Below are 16,801 nucleotides of genomic sequence, written 5' to 3'. Positions count from 1 at the left end.
CGCCGGCACGTCGACGACGTGCCGCGCGCATGCGCCGGGCACATCCGCCGAGCCGAAGCAAGGGAGATGCGGCCGTGAGGAAGAGAAGAGCTTCGCGGTCCGCTGCGGTGAGTAAATGCTTTAAATTCCTATTTTAGGTCTCCCGCGGATCCGGACGGCTTCCATAGGCTTCAATAGAAGCCCGCGGGAGCCGACCCCGCGGGAGACCCGCACGAAAATGGAGCATGGTCCAGATTTTTTCATGCTCCATTTTTTTTTAAATGCCTTTTATTGACGATCCGCGGGTATTTATCTACCCGCGGGTGGTCAATGCATCCCTATGGGGTGCGGATCCGCGCGCGGGAGATCCGCTGCGGATTTTAAATCACATTTTGCCCGTGGGCTTCTTCAGATGAGCCGATGTGCAAATACACTCGCCTCAGCGCAACATATATTTGTGCGGTGAATGAGATAAGTTTGTATCGGCGCACAGTGCTGCACTTTCTGCACTCGGCGGCTGTTCACATGTCCGTGACACGTGACTTCACCGTGATTTGATAGGCTATTGAGCCTAATGAGGTCCAGATATATTTTTTTTCCACAAATTGCGCAGCGTACTGTACGTTTGCAGGCACAACAATACAGCGGGTCCTACTTGTTTCCGCATGCAGAAAATGAGAATGCAAACCTAGAAATCAATGGGTTCTCTTTCCTGCGGATTGCAGATCCGTCCGTCTGAAGGAGCCGCAGGCAGCGGCCGGACGTGGGGAAATAACTAAACCGTCTCCGGCAAACGCTGCAGCAAGATTAACCCTTTACATGACATTGTGCTGCCAACAACTGAGCATCTTCATGAGGCCTTAGACTGCATAAGACCGGGGCCACACGGCGATACGAGACGCGCGGCTGCTTCAGACTGTGTGTTAGACATCCATCACAGGACAGCTGCCGTCACGAATAACTTGTCGTACTTTTACACGGGACGACCTGTTGGATGTAAGATGTCATACAGGTCGGCGCCGCGGTAATTGTTCCTGTGATGTTCCGCAGCTGCTGAGTCGCCAGTCATAATGTGACAGCATCGGCAATCATTAGAAGACGTTACCTGCGACACATCGCCGTGCGGCCCGAACCTACTAGATCCGCTCAGCCGAAGACGGAGAAACTGTGGGGGATTTCTGTAAGTGCTGAGGAGGAGACGTACGGACGCGATTACACGAGCGGCGCTGACACTGGGCGCTAATTGCGCGGCTGTAAGTAGACTTGCAGCTTCAGCCCGGCAAATGGTAAATCACCGGCAGTCCTGTGATGATATTCTAATGCCGGATTCACACGGGCGTGTTTGTGTATTAAAAGTTTGCTGGCTCGATATGGGAAAAATAGAATACATTGATTTCAACCGGTTCGTTCACGAGCACGGCATTGTCCTGCACGTTTCAGTAGTGCAAAAAAGAACACATTTTGAAGTAATTGGCCTAATTGGCCATCGCAACGGCTGGGAGTCCTGGGGAGGATTTTGTGTTATTGTGTATGCCTTGAGTACGCAAAAAAGTTAAGTAAAATATGCAAAACCACAACAAACAACCTACGAAAATGCAACTCTTGTGTGAGTCCGGTGTAATGGTGCCTTCACACGGGCGGAGTCTGCCTGCAAAACGCACCCCAAATGCTGTAGTGCAGAACTCCACAGCAGCAGCGCAAGCTACATCTTACGGTGCGTCCTGGCGGAATAACTCCATAACTCCGCCCACGTGGAAGATCCCTAAGGGACCCTGGAAATATGGCGGGGGATTTGTCAAATATTTTTTTTAGGGTTTTTTGTACTTTATGAACGATTCTAAGTTAATCAATTCTTACTTTCTTTTTTTTCTAAATGAACCGAAAAAACCAATCCCCGTACGCGGCCTTGTTGTTTTTGCTTGGCGAGTTGTACTATTTATGGGCACCACTTTGGGATACATATGATGGATTCTTTGATGTTTAGGCTACATTCATACAGGTGTGAACCTCCCGTTAGTTTTGTGCGTCGTGAGACAAACAATTCGCACAAATATGGACCCCATTCTTTTGAGTCAGACACAGGAGCAAGTTTTTAATTCTTTCCGCGTCCCTCGGAACGCATCGCTCACTGTTGTCAATGGGACTGTCAGACACATCGCCTGCCGTGTGAGGTACACGCGAGTGCAAGGTGACACTTCCCAAATAAACCAGTAGGAAACACCTGCTGATCCCCCGACGAGCGGGAAACGAGCGCTGGAGGATAGGAGTTTACAGAAGTGATGCGAGGCGTTTCTGCATGAAGACCTCCTCACATCCGCGGATGCGATACACGCTGACAAGTGCGATATCTGGAGTCTCTCGGCCCCGTATCGGCTCACCCGTGGGAATATTGACTTATTTATGTTTTCTTGGGGGGGGGGGGGGAGGAGATGGCAAAAAAAAAACCAGAAGTTCCACCATTGTTTGCTGTGACATCACTGCGGAGCACAAGTGACCGTTGTCTCCCGCAGAACATCACGCTTCCAGCGCTGCCACATTTATAGGATCTCCCACTACAGACTATTAAATTCTTTTGCCCCCAGAGCCGCGTGCGGTCTGGTTTTTGCGGGATGAGTTGTAGTTTCCATTGGTACCATCTGGGGTATATAAGGCGATTTTATAACTTATTGCATTCTTTTAGAGGCAGATGAAAAAAATAACAATTCTGGCCTTTTTTTTTTTTCATTGTTCTCTGTTCTGTTACGACACTCCCTGTGCGATATAAATATATGCTCTATCTGTGTATACAGCTCTCTGTGACATCGTCTGTAAAGAACCTTGTAGGGGGACGTATAGGTTGCAGTGTATATTCTGTGTTCCTGCCCACTGAACTACAACCGGTAAATAGGGGGGCATGCTGGGAATTGTAGTTCACACACAAGTGTTAGTAAACCGTGTTATAGACTGTATATAGTACACGTGAGTGTTCTGTGTATATAATATGTAGAGCATGTGTCACACACTCTGTATATAACATGTCACACGCATACACTGCACATATAACCTGTACATACGTGTTCTGTGTAACGTGTCCTGTGATGTCTGCAGGTTTCCATTCTGTCCAGAAGATGTACGGCTGTGAGCTGAGAGATGACGGCAGCATCGGAGGATATGAGCAGTATGGATATGATGGAGGGGAGTTCATAGCTCTGGACACACGGACCTGGACATACATTGCCACCATGAGCCAGGCGCAGATCAGCACACAGAGATGGAACAGTCCGGAGGTACAAGCGGGGGAGAGCGACAGGAATTATCTGGAGAATGAATGTATAGAATGGCTGAAGACCTACGTGGAGAACGGGAGAGAAGATCTGGAGAGGAGAGGTGAGGCTCATCATCACGTGTCACATATATGTGTGTGTGGAGCTCCGGCCATCGCACATCCGTCTACACAGCGGGTTATCAGCGTCAGGACAGTCAGAGGTTGTTTATTCCCACCTTCCAAGAGCCGCCGGCGGACGCAGCCGGACGAGGACTTGGGTTCAGCGAGACGAGTTGTATTTTTCTGTAACGGCGCCATTTTGGATACATTCTAGCGTAATGTATAACTTATTACAGTGGTTTTCACCAAAATACCATTGATGAGCTATGAGCTGTCCTCAGGACGGGTCAGCGATAGTTGGTCAGCAAAGGCCCATCGCTTCAACACCCCCTGATATCACCGGCATGCACTGGGGACGAATGGAAGCCGCTGCTCCAGCCCCTGTGTAGTGGCCAGCACTTGTAACTGCAGGCTGGGGTCCTTTTTATATCAATGTGGGCTACATCTGCAGTTACAAGCGCTGGCCACCAAACTGGGGGGAGAACAGCAGCTTACGCTCCACCCCCGATATGTAGCACCACCGTCAGCGGATCCCGATCGATCACCTATTCATGAACTATCCTGAGGACTCGTCATCAATAGTATTTTCATGGAAAACCCCCTGTAACATTTATTTGGAGGGGGAGAGAAATAGGGAAAAAAACAGGAATTCCACCATTTCTTGTTTGGCTTTTGTTTCGGCCGTGCGGTATACAGTATACATGGCCTGTTAGGCCGGTCTCACACCACCAGATTTGAATTGCAGATTCCGCAATCGTTGTCCGTGTGGATGATCCGCGGTAAAACACAAGCTTTGAAAGTCATATATTTTCAAAGTTTCCCTCACACCCGCGGATACGAATTACATATTACGCAAGCGGGAGAAAAATCGCAGCATGCTGTATATTAGTGAGGATTCCTTGCGGACGGCCTCCATTGATGTCTATGGATGCGTGCGACCCGCAGCCGGTACGTCACTAACATTGCGTAGGAGCGGCGAATTGTTTACCACTTCAAAGAAGACGAGAGAAAATAAGAATGACTATCGGGGCGGTGTTGTCCTACTTTCTGATGCCATTCCGTGCCGATAATACGCTGTGCATACGCTCAATTCATGGCTCAGATATGGAGCTGCTGTTGGTGATTTTATTATAAAGGGATATTACGGTGCCTTATAATACAGGCAGACTAGCACAGCGCCATCTAGTGGTGCAGTATGTGACATACAGAACAGCCTCCAGCTCTCCATACTGTAAGGCCGCTCTCACACATAATACTCTTTACGGCGTTTACCGCGGCGTTTCAGACTTCAGTGGGGCCTCGCAGACTAGTGTTAAAAATGCCGTAATTTTCGGGCGCCATCTGCTCTATTATGCGTTTTAGAGCTTTTTTACGTATCTCATCACCCATCTGAATGACGGGGTGCGTTAAAAAACGCTGTATAATGTGTTCAAAATCGCGGTAAAACACTGCTTTAAAACACAGCGTTTTCCCAACAGTGTGTGAGAGCGGCCGGACTGATGTAGGCTGAAGACCGGGACACATTCTGGCTTATCTCCTCCCCAAGGCAAAAAGGTGAACCGACGCCCCAGTAAGGCTGCCATCTGTATACGGTCCTCGCTGCGGGGTCCCCACGCTGTCACTCATCCAGATCATCCTGGTAGTGCGGCTGCTGACGCTGTGCTGGGCCGAGGCGCAGGACCTGATGGTCTGACCAAGAGTCTTCCAGTAATACAGGCTACAGTCAGGCAGGTTCATTAACGAGGTCCCGGCTGAAGATCAGGACTGGCAGCAAACCATAATAAATTCAGAATGGTCAGTTAGGCAAGAACCAGGATATACACAAATAGGGGCTTCATTACAAGTGGCGGTAAAAGAGTGATTGCTTCAGCCTCCTCCCTGAAGGAAAGATATCTATATATATAAAGAGGAAAGCCCTCACTGACTGATTCACTGACTGACTGATTCACTGACTGACTGACTCGCCACTAATTCTCCAACCTCCCGACGTCGTAGAAACATGAAATTTGGCACATGCATAGATTATGTCCAAAATGGGAAAAGTAAAGGGGTCCCAACTTCATTATTCAATTCTAGCGCAAAAGAATTAGCGTCCAAATTTTACGTACGGAATCTAATTTTCTCACTTTTAATGTCATAGAAACATGAAATTTGGCCGAGCATTGATTATGTCATAAATAGAAAAAGCTAATGGGTCCCAACTCGATTATTCAATTCTATGCGCAAAATAATTAGCGTCCAAATTTTACTTACGGAATGTAATTTCTTCACTTTCCGGTGTCATAGAAACATGAAATTTGGCGCGAGCATTGATTATGTCATAAATAGGAAAAGTAGAGATCCCAACTCGATTATTCAATTCTAAGCGCAAAAGTATGGGGGCTCTGTTTTTAGAGTAGACCTGTTCTTATATGAGGTTTATTGGGGGTCCTGAGTATTATACACAGTACGGGGGGCTGGTTGTACGGAGGACAGCTGTTCTTATGGGAGGTGTAGAAGGGGGTCCTGAGTGTTATACACAGTACGGGGGCTCTGCTGATTGTATGGAGGAGACCTGTCCTTATATTAGGAGTAGAAGGGGGTCCTGAGTGTTATACACAGTATGGGGAGCTCTGCTGATTGTACAGAGACCTGTTCTTATATGAGGAGTATAGGGGATCCTGAGTTTTATACTCAGTACAGGGGCTGGTTGTATGGGGGAGACCTGTTCTTATATGAGGTGTAGAAGGGGGTCCAGGGTTTTATACACAGTACGGAGGGACTCTACTGATTGTACAGAGGAGACCTGTTCTTATATGAGGAGTATAGGGGTTCCTGAGTGTTATACAAAGTACGGGGGCTGGGTTTTCGGAGAAGACCTGTTCTTATGAGGTTTATAGGGAGTCCTGAATGTTATACACAGTACAGGGGGCTCTGATTGTACAGAGGAGACCTGCTCTTATATGAGGAGTATAGGGGGTCCTGAGTGTTATACACAGTACAGGGGGCTGGGTTTTTCGGAGCAGAACTGTTCTATAGGGGGTCCTGAGTGTTATACACAGTACGGAGGGCTCTACTAATTGAAAAGAGGAGACCTGTTCTTATATGAGGAGTATAGGGGGTCCTGAGTGTTATACACAGTACAGGGGGCTGGTTGTACGGAGTAGACCTGTTCTTATATGAGGTTTATAGGGGGTCCTGAGTGTTATACACAGTATGGGGGGGCTGGTTGTACAGAGGAGAAGACACATCAGATCTGCGCTGCAGGGGGTCACTTATATTCTCTTCTCTTCCCCCATCAGTTCGGCCGCAGGTGAAGGTATCCGCTCGGGATGAAGATGACGCCATGACGCTTCATTGCCTGGTGTACGGCTTCCATCCCAGGCATGTGCATGTGAAGTGGATGAAGAACGGGGTGGACGACGTTCCTTCATATCACACCACACATGTCCTCCCAAATCCTGATGGCAGCTATCAGATCAGGGTCAGCGCAGAAGTGATCCCCAAAGAGGGCGACAGCTACTCCTGTTATGTGGATCACAGCAGCCTGGAGGCGCCTCTGAGCATTGTGTGCGGTAAGTTGTATCCTTGCAGGGTGGATGATGGGAGTAGACTATGGAATATGTCAGGATTAGTGATCAGTATTGTGATATATAATTGTGTAATCTATTGATCGCCAGCATCTCATTAAGGGGAACCTGTTGACCCTGAACACAACTATAAACTAAGTTATGATGTTCCAGGAGGTGATGGGGGGGGCTGTGGGTGAATGGTTTATACTCACCCGCTCCCCTTTCCCGCACTCTCCCTCTGTCCCTGCACCACCCCGTGTTCTCCCATACAAGTTCATGGAAGAGCGCACAGCAGTCTGAAAAAAGTCCGATTTTTCAGATCACACGTGGACTTCCCCCGAGGGAGACACCGGGGATGGTGGGTGTACAGTATGGGAACAAGGGAGCGTCGGAGTACAAAATATACTTCTCTCGGCTCCCCATCACCTTCCCTGATACCATAAGTTTGTGGTGATGTTTGGAGGTGACCGGTTCCCCTTAACCCCTTAATGCCATAAGATGTAAGGTTATGCCCTGGCAGGGTGATAGTTAACACAACAGGACATGAACTTGTGTCCGGTGGATAGCGCTGGCTCAGATAGCAACAGCAGGGATTGATGGGAACACTGATCCCTGCTGCTAAGCCCTTACATGCAGCGATCTATGTACACTCTGCAGCATGTAAAGTATTCACCGAGGGAGCGCTCTCTCCCTGTCTTGTCATCGGCCCTCCACGATTACATCGCCAGACACTGGTGTCCGGGCCTGCCATGGCCTATGATCACTATTGTGAGTGATAAGGCATTGCAGTACAGAAGTATTGCAATGTATTATCATAGTGATCATAGCTATTATTGTTCATATCCCCTACAGGGACATAAAATACACTATATGTACTCCAAAATGGTACCAATAAAGACTGCAGTTCACCACGTAAAACGTAAGACCTCATATGGCTGATGGGAAAATAAACAAGTTCTGGCTTTTTAAAAGTAGAGATGAACACCCCCCCCCCCCCTCCCCTCTTTGTTTTTTACTGCTTAAACATCGCAATATTACACATGGGAAACCAGCAGGAAGAGAAGGCAGAAATGATCTTTTTTTTTTTTTCCTCATGCGTAGGAATATCTTCCTGCTGTTCTTCTCAAACTCACATACTATGGCGCATAAGGGTAAAAACACGCGGGCACAAGCCCAATACGCTTGCTGCTACGGAGCGTATTGGAGCATGAACAGCTTCTTTGTTTGGACTCTTCAGACTCCGGGCTATAGTACATGGGATCTTACGCTTTATTTAAACCTTACCAAACTCCTATAAATAACCGACACAGACCCCAATATTGGATAAAGGCGGCCGCTGTGTTTATTAACGGGGTTACAAACATTGGGGAGAAATGTAACCAATAATAACCATAACAGTTCATGTAAACTCTGTTTTACAGACCCAAGTTTAATAACCAATCAATAACCATAACAGTTCGTGTAAACTCTGTCTTACAGACACGAGTTTACCACCACCAAACTCTCCCCAAGTTTACCTGCCCACCCGCCTAATGCGGGCGACCATACCCCATTAACTACACCGCGACAAACCTAAGGGAGGGAGGGCGGGATGCTGCTTCCTTTCCAGTTGATGATGGCCCACATCTCTGCACCTCCATATCTCACTGCTGCTCCTCTCGGCTTGTTCCTCTGGACCAATCACCAGCCGCCGTCAGGTCACCTGATTCTGCCCGACAACCACAGGCATTTCCTGCCATTTTCCTTCAGCCAATTAGCTGTTGCTGCCAACCAGTCCATCACTGAGCAGAACTCACTCTCTGCCATCTCATCTGACCCAGTAATGACCTTTGTAACATATCATAGTTAACCAAAAAACCTCCTTCATAGAAGGTGACATATCATCCATCCATCATGTACATAAAGCTCCCAGATCCCATGAGGCTCCATAGAGGGTGACATATCATCCATCCATCATGTACATAAAGCTCCCAGATCCCATGAGGCTCCATAGAGAGTGACATATCAGCCATCCATCATGTACATAAAGCTCCCAGATCCCATGAGGCTCCATAGAAGGTGACATATCATCCATCCATCGTGTACATAAAGCTCCCAGATCCTATGAGGCTCCATAGAGGGTGACATATCATCCATCCATCGTGTACATAAAGCTCCCAGATCCCATGAGGCTCCATAGAAAGTGACATATCATCCATCCATCATGTACATAAAGCTCCCAGATCCCATGAGGCTCCATAGAGGGTGACATATCATCCATCCATCGTGTACATAAAGCTCCCAGATCCCATGAGGCTCCATAGAAGGTGACATATCATCCATCCATCGTGTACATAAAGCTCCCAGATCCTATGAGGCTCCATAAAGGGTGACGTATCATCCATCCATCATGTACATAAAGCTCCCAGATCCCATGAGGCTCCATAGAAGGTGGCATATCATCCATCCATCATGTACATAAAGCTCCCAGATCCCATGAGGCTCCATAGAGGGTGACATATCATCCATCCATCATGTACATAAAGCTCCCAGATCTCATGAGGCTCCATAGAGAGTGACCTATCATCCATCTATCATGTACATAAAGCTCCCAGATCCCATGAGGCTCCATAGAGAGTGACATATCATCCATCCATCATGTACATAAAGCTCCCAGATCCCATGAGGCTCCATAGAGAGTGACATATCATCCATCCATCATGTTCATAAAGCTCCCAGATCCCATGAGGCTCCATAGAGAGTGACATATCATCCATCCATCATGTTCATAAAGCTCCCAGATCCCATGAGGCTCCATAGAGAGTGACATATCATCCATCCATCATGTACATAAAGCTCACAGATCCCATGAGGCTCCATAGAAGGTGACATATCATCCATCCATCATGTACATAAAGCTCCCAGATCCCATGAGGCTCCATAGAGGGGGACATATCATCCATCCATCATGTACATAAAGCTCCCAGATCCCATGAGGCTCCATAGAAGGTGACATATCATCCATCCATCATGTACATAAAGCTCCCAGATCCCATGAGGCTCCATAGAGGGTGACATATCATCCATCCATCATGTACATAAAGCTCCCAGATCCCATGAGGCTCCATAGAGGGTGACATATCATCCATCCATCATGTACATAAAGCTCCCAGATCCCATGAGGCTCCATAGAAGGTGACATATCATCCATCCATCATGTACATAAAGCTCCCAGATCCCATGAGGCCTTCCCTCCTAACTGTCCCTCAAGCCTTACAGGAGTCTGAGAATAACAATTAGGAAGCTGCGTCCGGCCCTTTCTTTCCGGCACGTAGTATTAACGCGCGAGAATCCACAAGGGAAAACAAAACCATTGAAATCAATGGTTTCATTTCTGCCCATTATGCGGCTGTGAATTTCACGGCCTCATAGAGGGACTAAATCGCGCCCGTCTTCAGCCCTCATACGCATTATGCAGCAGACACGCATGTAACATGGGTATTTTCCGCACCTGTAGTCTATAATGTGCGTATTATACACCATATTAGGACATGCTGCACAGGAGCGTCCTCCGTCATCTCTACAAGTACCGCGTACTCCACTAGTCGTAGGGCCTGACTGAGGGCGTGAACAGATGGGCGAACGTACTAATACGCTCATAGCTGCAGAGCGTAGTTTCACATGAACAAGTTGTTTTTTCCGGACTATTTAAACTGCGCGCTAGTCCGCACGAGTGGGGGGGGGGGGGGGGGAGAACCCCGAACCCCGGGAAGCTGGACCCCATCCTGCCCTACCTTCCTGGTATGTAGTATTAACACCTAATAATCCCGCTAGTGAAACCAAAACCATTGAGATCAGTGGTTTTGTTTTGTACCTCTCTGCGGTCAGGAGAATATCGCAGTTTTTTTTCTAATCTCCTGCTTTCCAGCAGATCCGCGGCACGTCCTGTCACAGCTGCAGGCAGCCGCATGGACTTCAGTGGAAGCCGTCCCTGCGGGATCCGCAGAGAAATGGAGCATGCTGCGATTTCTTCCCGTGTGTGCGATCCGCACCCTGGGGGGGGGGGGGGGGGGGCGCGGGGGGGAAGAATCACATCCACGTGCTTTAAATTGTTTTGCGGATGCTAATGCATTCCTGTGGGCAGCAAGAGGTGCGGATCTCCTGCACGGGGGCCGCAAATCAAACCCACCTGTGGACATTGGGCATAATGCAGATGGCCTGAGAATACCGTCATGTGAATGGCTATGAAGGGGATATAACTAGATCCTGCACATGTATGTAATACTATTACACTACATGCGTGTCATTACTGCGGCGGGGAGACTCTAATGTGAGGCCTGAGGGACAGTTAGGAGAGAGCCTGATGGAATCTGGGAGCATTAGGTACAGGATGGATGATATGTCACCCTCTATGGAGGGGCTTCTGGTTAACCAGGATATGTTAGAGGCCATTACAAGCTCAGATGAGATGGAGGAGAGGGGGTTCTGCCCAGTGATGGACTGGCTAGCAACAGCAGCAGATTGGCTGAAGGAAAATGGTGGGAACATGCCTGTGGTTGTTGGTCTGAATCAGGTGACCTGACAGTGGCTGGTGATTGGTCCAGAGGAACAAGCTGAGAGGAGCAGCAGTGAGATATGGAGGTGCAGAGATGTTGGCCATCATCTGAAGGAAGCAGCATCCCTCCCGCCCTAAGGTTGTCGCAGAACATTTAATGGCAGATTGTCGCCCGGATTAGTTGGGGGTGGGGGGGCAGGTAAACTTGGGGAGAATTTGGTTTACAGGAAGTGTTATGGTTATTATTGGTTACATTTCTCCCCATTGTTGGTAACCCCGTTAAATAAACACTCCGACCTTTTCTATCTATTATTGGTGTCTGTTATTTATGAGTTCAGTAGGTTAATAACCCGTAAGATTCCATGTGAAGCTCTCAGTATAATCCGCAGCTCATAGTTACCGTTTTCTCTCCAGAGCAGCGGAGCGCCTGGGTGACATCGGTGGTCGTAGCTGCGGTGGTCGTCGCTGTTGCTGTTCTTCTAGGAGGTCTTGGATTTCTCCTATATAGAAGTAAGTATCAGTATATACTATATACACACCGCCACATCCAGGTTGTGCAAAACCCTTCAGAAAGCAGATGATGGTCACGGACCCCTCACATTGTGGGTGCTATTCAGATCTGTGATAATGGATGAGGATAGGACACAGAGACTTATTTCACACGGGACGTTAGTCCATGAAGAATCGGCCTTGTGAATCGCCTCATTGGGGGCTCAAACAGACAAATGGGATTTTGTCCCATTATACGGCCACGATTATCACGGACGCAGAACGGGTCAAAAGGATAACACTGATTTCAGTGGTTTAGTTTTCACTATTGGGATTCTCGACTGTTAATTGTACTGATGAGAAAGGATAGGACTTGTGCTATATATCAGTGTTCCCCAACTCCAGTCCTCAGGGACCGCCAACAGGTCATGTTTTCAGGATTTCCTCAGTAATTACATCACCTATGCAATACTATCAGTGCCTTAGACATTGTCACAGGTGTTCTTACCATAGGATATCCTGAAAACATGACCTGTTGGTGGTCCCTGAGGACTGGAGTTGGGGACCCCTGCTATATATAGTGTTAACTACGTGCGGGAAAGATAGGGCAGGACGTCTCTTGAGGCAGTTCTTTCCCATCTCCTGAGCAATGGCGCCAAGTTTGAAAAGTCTGAGAAGGAAAAAAAATCTGTTCATGTATAACAACGCTTCATAGTGGCGAGTGTGGTTGCGCTTACAGCCGTCTGACACCGCCCTGAGGGCGATATCACATGATCTCCTATGTAATACTTGGTGAAATAACCCCGAGGGCTCATGTCTACGGGTGTTTAAACAGATGGGCGTGATTTAGTCCTATTATACAAATAATCACAGCCGTATGACAGGATAAAACGAAACCACTGATATCAACGGTTTCATCTTCACTATCTGTATTCTCGGCTGTTAATACTCCGTGCGAGAAAGATCGGGCAGGACCAGGAAATATGTTGCCACTTTTTTTTTTTTTTTTCAAACTTGCGCGTTATAGTGTGGAGTTCAAATACTCAAAAAAGAAAATCAAACCCTGTTTATGCACCTATGCGCTCTGTAGCGGTGAGCGTAGCTGCGCGTGCTCCCATGTATTTTTGCCTTAGTGCTGCATACACATTAAGGCTGCATTCACACGAACGTATATCGGCTCGGTTTTCACGCTGAGCCGATATACGTCGTCCTCATCTGCAGGGGGGGGAGGATGGAAGAGCCAGGAGCAGGAACTGAGCTCCCGCCCCCTCTCTGCCTCCTCTCCGCCCCTCTGCACTATTTGCAATAAGCAGAGGCGGGGCTAATTATCGGAACTTAGCCCCGCCCCCATCCAGCCTCCTTTCATTGCAAATAGTGCAGAGGGGCGGATAGGGGGTGGAGAGGACGCAGAGAGGGGGCAGGAGCTCAGTTCCTGCTCCTGGCTTTTCCAGCCTCCCCCCCCAACCCCCCTGCACACGAGGGCGACGTATATCGGCTCGGCGTGAAAACACAGCCGATATACGTTCATGTGAATACACCCTAAGGGCTTCAACAGACATTTTTCTCCCCTTCAAGAGCTGTGATGTTACCGGCCGTATAACAGGACAATTGAATAATCAAGTTGTGACCCCTTTACTTTTCTTATTTAGGATGTAAAGAATACTGGTGCTAAATTTCACGCTTCTACAGCAGCGGGACGTTAGAGAATTAGTGGCGAGTGACTGATAATCACAGCCATCTGCCTATCACTATGGTGTACATTTAAGGGCAAAAACACATGGGGCACACCCTAATACACTCACTAATACTGTGCTAAGGAGCGCATTAGCACAAGAACCAAGTTTTGTTTTTTTCCTACTATTCACACTCCACGCTGGGATGAAATGGGAAGCTAGACCCTTCCCAGAATCTATCCTCACTCGTTGGAAACCTTGGTAATACTACGAGAATCCTGATACTGAAAATGAAATCATTGGTTTCACTTCTTCCCATTATGTGGCTGTGATTTTTCACGCCCATCTGAACAAGCTCTGACACCCCCCTCCCCCCCATGGCTCGGAAATAGTCATCTGAATGGGCCTTAGGGTGCATTCACACGAACGTATATCGGCTTGGGTTTTACGCCGAGCCGATATACGTTGTCCTCGGGTGCAGGGGGGGAGGATGGAAGAGCCAGGGCCAGGAACTGTGCTCCCGCCCCCTCTCTGCCTCCTCTCCGCCCCTCTGCACTATTTGCAATGGGGAGAGGTGGGGCGGGGCTAATTCCCGGACTTTAGCCCCGCCCCCGTCCCGCCTCCTCTAATTGCAAATAGTGCAGAGGGGCGGAGAGGAGGCAAATAGGGGGGCGGGAGCTCAGTTCCTGCACTTGGCTCTTCCATCCTCCCCCCCCCCCTGCACCCGAGGACAACGTATATCGGCTCGGCGTGAAAACCGAGCCGATATACGTTCGTGTGAATGCACCCTTAGTGTCAGTAATAATGCAGCGCTGCTCCTCTTACAAACACGGTTTTGTATGTAGTTTACATATCGGGGCAGATTTACGATTGAAAAGCTGCCAATATCTGGGGGGCAAATTTCGCTAAAACCCCAGTCTTACACACTTTGCAGCATAATCACGTTTTAGACCTTTTGGACCTCATCTGAAAAAGGAGTTTGGCTTTGTGGCAAAGGAGGGCGGCCAAAGTGACAAACACTTGCGTTCTTCTTGTGCGTTTTTTTTCAGGCGATTGTCAGTGGGACTTTCTAATGTTAAAAACGCATTGCACAAAAATCTCAAAACACCAACTTGTGATGCGTTTTTACCATTAGAAAGTCTCATTGACAATCGCGGTAAAAAAACACAAGAGGGTGTGAGCCCTAAGCCAGATTTTTCAACCAGCATGAGCCACTGTGATAAATCCAGCCCATTCTCAGGCAGGAGCCATAAGACTAACGTTCACATGTGCAAGCATGATGTGCAGCCGTGAATCCCGCCACCATATCACGCTCCCCACCATGTGAATTCCCCAGGGATTCAAGCCATTTTCATTGCAAAACCGCTTCACAGCACTCCGGGGTGCCATGCAGGAAAACATCGCTCGTGTCTCGCAACGCACCAATTTCGCATGATTTTCTTGCCCGTGTGAAGCCGGCCTCAAGCCTCATTGGGTCACGCAGCGGTTTATGGTAGTGGGAGCCAGCGATGAGCCAGCTATTTCTGCGTATGGCAGGTATAGTTCACACTGCACGTAACAGCGTGTGACTTTTGTGTTTTTTTGTTTTTTTAATTCCCCGCTCTGTTTCATAGCGGGGTTGCCGACCAATCGTCACCCCATGCACCATGTATTGAGTATAGACTGTGTTGCACACACTACCCATACACAAGTATAGGGCTCACGCTGCGCGGTACGGGAGAGAGCCTAATTTCACCTGAGCGTATTTGCTGAAGCATTTCCACAAGTGTAAAAGTCACAAGTATAACGTGACCGAGCAATGCCTTCAATATCAATAGATTCATCCAAACAAACGGGTTTTATCTGCGCAAAATCTTAGTCTGCCAAAAGGTAGGCCTTGACCTATCCCTGTCCGTGCTACGCAGAAAGCTGCCATAGACCGCTATGGCAGCAGAACAAAAGGGGGGGGGGGAGTTACCTGCTTACAACCCAAGAAAAAGGCAACTGGCCCTAATCCGGCATTTAATTACCATTCTATTCCATGGGGAGGTGTTACACCCAAGTGTGTCAACGGGCATTTTGATTGCAAAAAACAGTGGATGGGCCAGCAGGGACGTGTCATCCTGATTCTTGCTATCTCCTCCATTCATGCAAATATACATTCCGTAACGGCGAACATATTAACGCATACGTTTGTGTGAATAAGTCCAAAAATAGATCCTTTTCACACAGTACCTACATGCAGTACTTGCACGCTAATGCGAACGGATCAATGCCAGTCCATATACGTTCACTGACTCCATTCACCGCATATCACGTGGCTGTAATACGTGCCGGATTCACGGCGGTGTGAATGAGCCCTTCGTTTCCTCAGGATAAAGATGATCAACTAAATATCCAAGATGACTAACGATGAGTAAAAGCCCAATCTGTCCCCGACAGGAGAAGGCTGTGAGCGGACGTTTCCATAGGAGTTGGCTGATTATTCCATGAATTGTTCTTATCTCACCAATTATAATAATGGACTCTTTAGGTTTCTGCTCCTAATTTCATCTCCTGTTTTTTTAGGAAGGCGCGCCGGCTACAAGACGACCAGCAGTGAGTATTGTGTACACGCGGCTCCGCTGTCTCACTATTGGTGATGATGACTAATATACTGTTAGTGATGGGAGGGATATAGAGGACAGTATATGATGTATATGGGAGCGGGCTGGGACTGCTGGTAACTTCCATTCACGTCTATGAGAGTTACAGAAAGACACAGAACATCCATCTGGACTGTTCCTCTAATCTGATTCATCTCTGGCTGCGGCTTACAGATGGGTATTCCCATATCGGCCATGGCTGACTGAGATGAGAATATTGTAATCTACAGTTTAAAGGTATTGTTCCACCACGGACTTCACTGTTAATATGGGAGCCCCCATCCCAGATCTGCTGGGTGAAGTCATGGCCGGTCAGATATTTCCCCACCAATGTCAGGACAATACAGTGCATGGATGACTTGTATCCGCCAGATGGGGGACAACTCCAAGACTCGGTCCACACACCGCAGCTGGCTCCACTGCAAATCCACAGTGACACATAAGACAATCCGCATGTTACATGTGGGGACTTTGTTACAGATTCACCCCAGATTTCATCCCACTGAAAGGGGGGAAAATCCCCAGAGAAATTGACAAGCTGCCGATCCTTAATTTCCAACTTCCTATTGTATTTTGATTTGCAGGTA

At 48.1% G+C, this 16,801-nt stretch overlaps 1 protein-coding gene across 2 annotated transcripts in view; it reads left to right on the top strand.

The window, feature by feature from the left end:
• Positions 1–16,801, top strand: part of LOC136633340 (class I histocompatibility antigen, F10 alpha chain-like) — a 60,059-nt gene that overhangs the window by 41,114 nt on the left and 2,144 nt on the right. Inside the window, exons 3-6 of one of the 2 annotated variants that reach the window (XM_066609007.1) lie at positions 3,067–3,345; positions 6,625–6,897; positions 11,843–11,938; positions 16,138–16,167. In XM_066609007.1, the coding sequence (XP_066465104.1) occupies positions 3,067–3,345; positions 6,625–6,897; positions 11,843–11,938; positions 16,138–16,167 (678 nt within the window). The remainder of the gene's footprint in view (positions 1–3,066; positions 3,346–6,624; positions 6,898–11,842; positions 11,939–16,137; positions 16,168–16,801) is intronic. The other variant, XM_066609008.1, reaches the window with a different exon arrangement.

This window comes from Eleutherodactylus coqui, chromosome 6 (assembly GCF_035609145.1).
Source record: "Eleutherodactylus coqui strain aEleCoq1 chromosome 6, aEleCoq1.hap1, whole genome shotgun sequence".
Lineage (NCBI taxonomy): Eukaryota > Metazoa > Chordata > Amphibia > Anura > Eleutherodactylidae > Eleutherodactylus > Eleutherodactylus coqui.
Note: the sequence above shows the minus strand (reverse complement) of the source record. Positions and strands in the feature narration are given on the sequence as shown.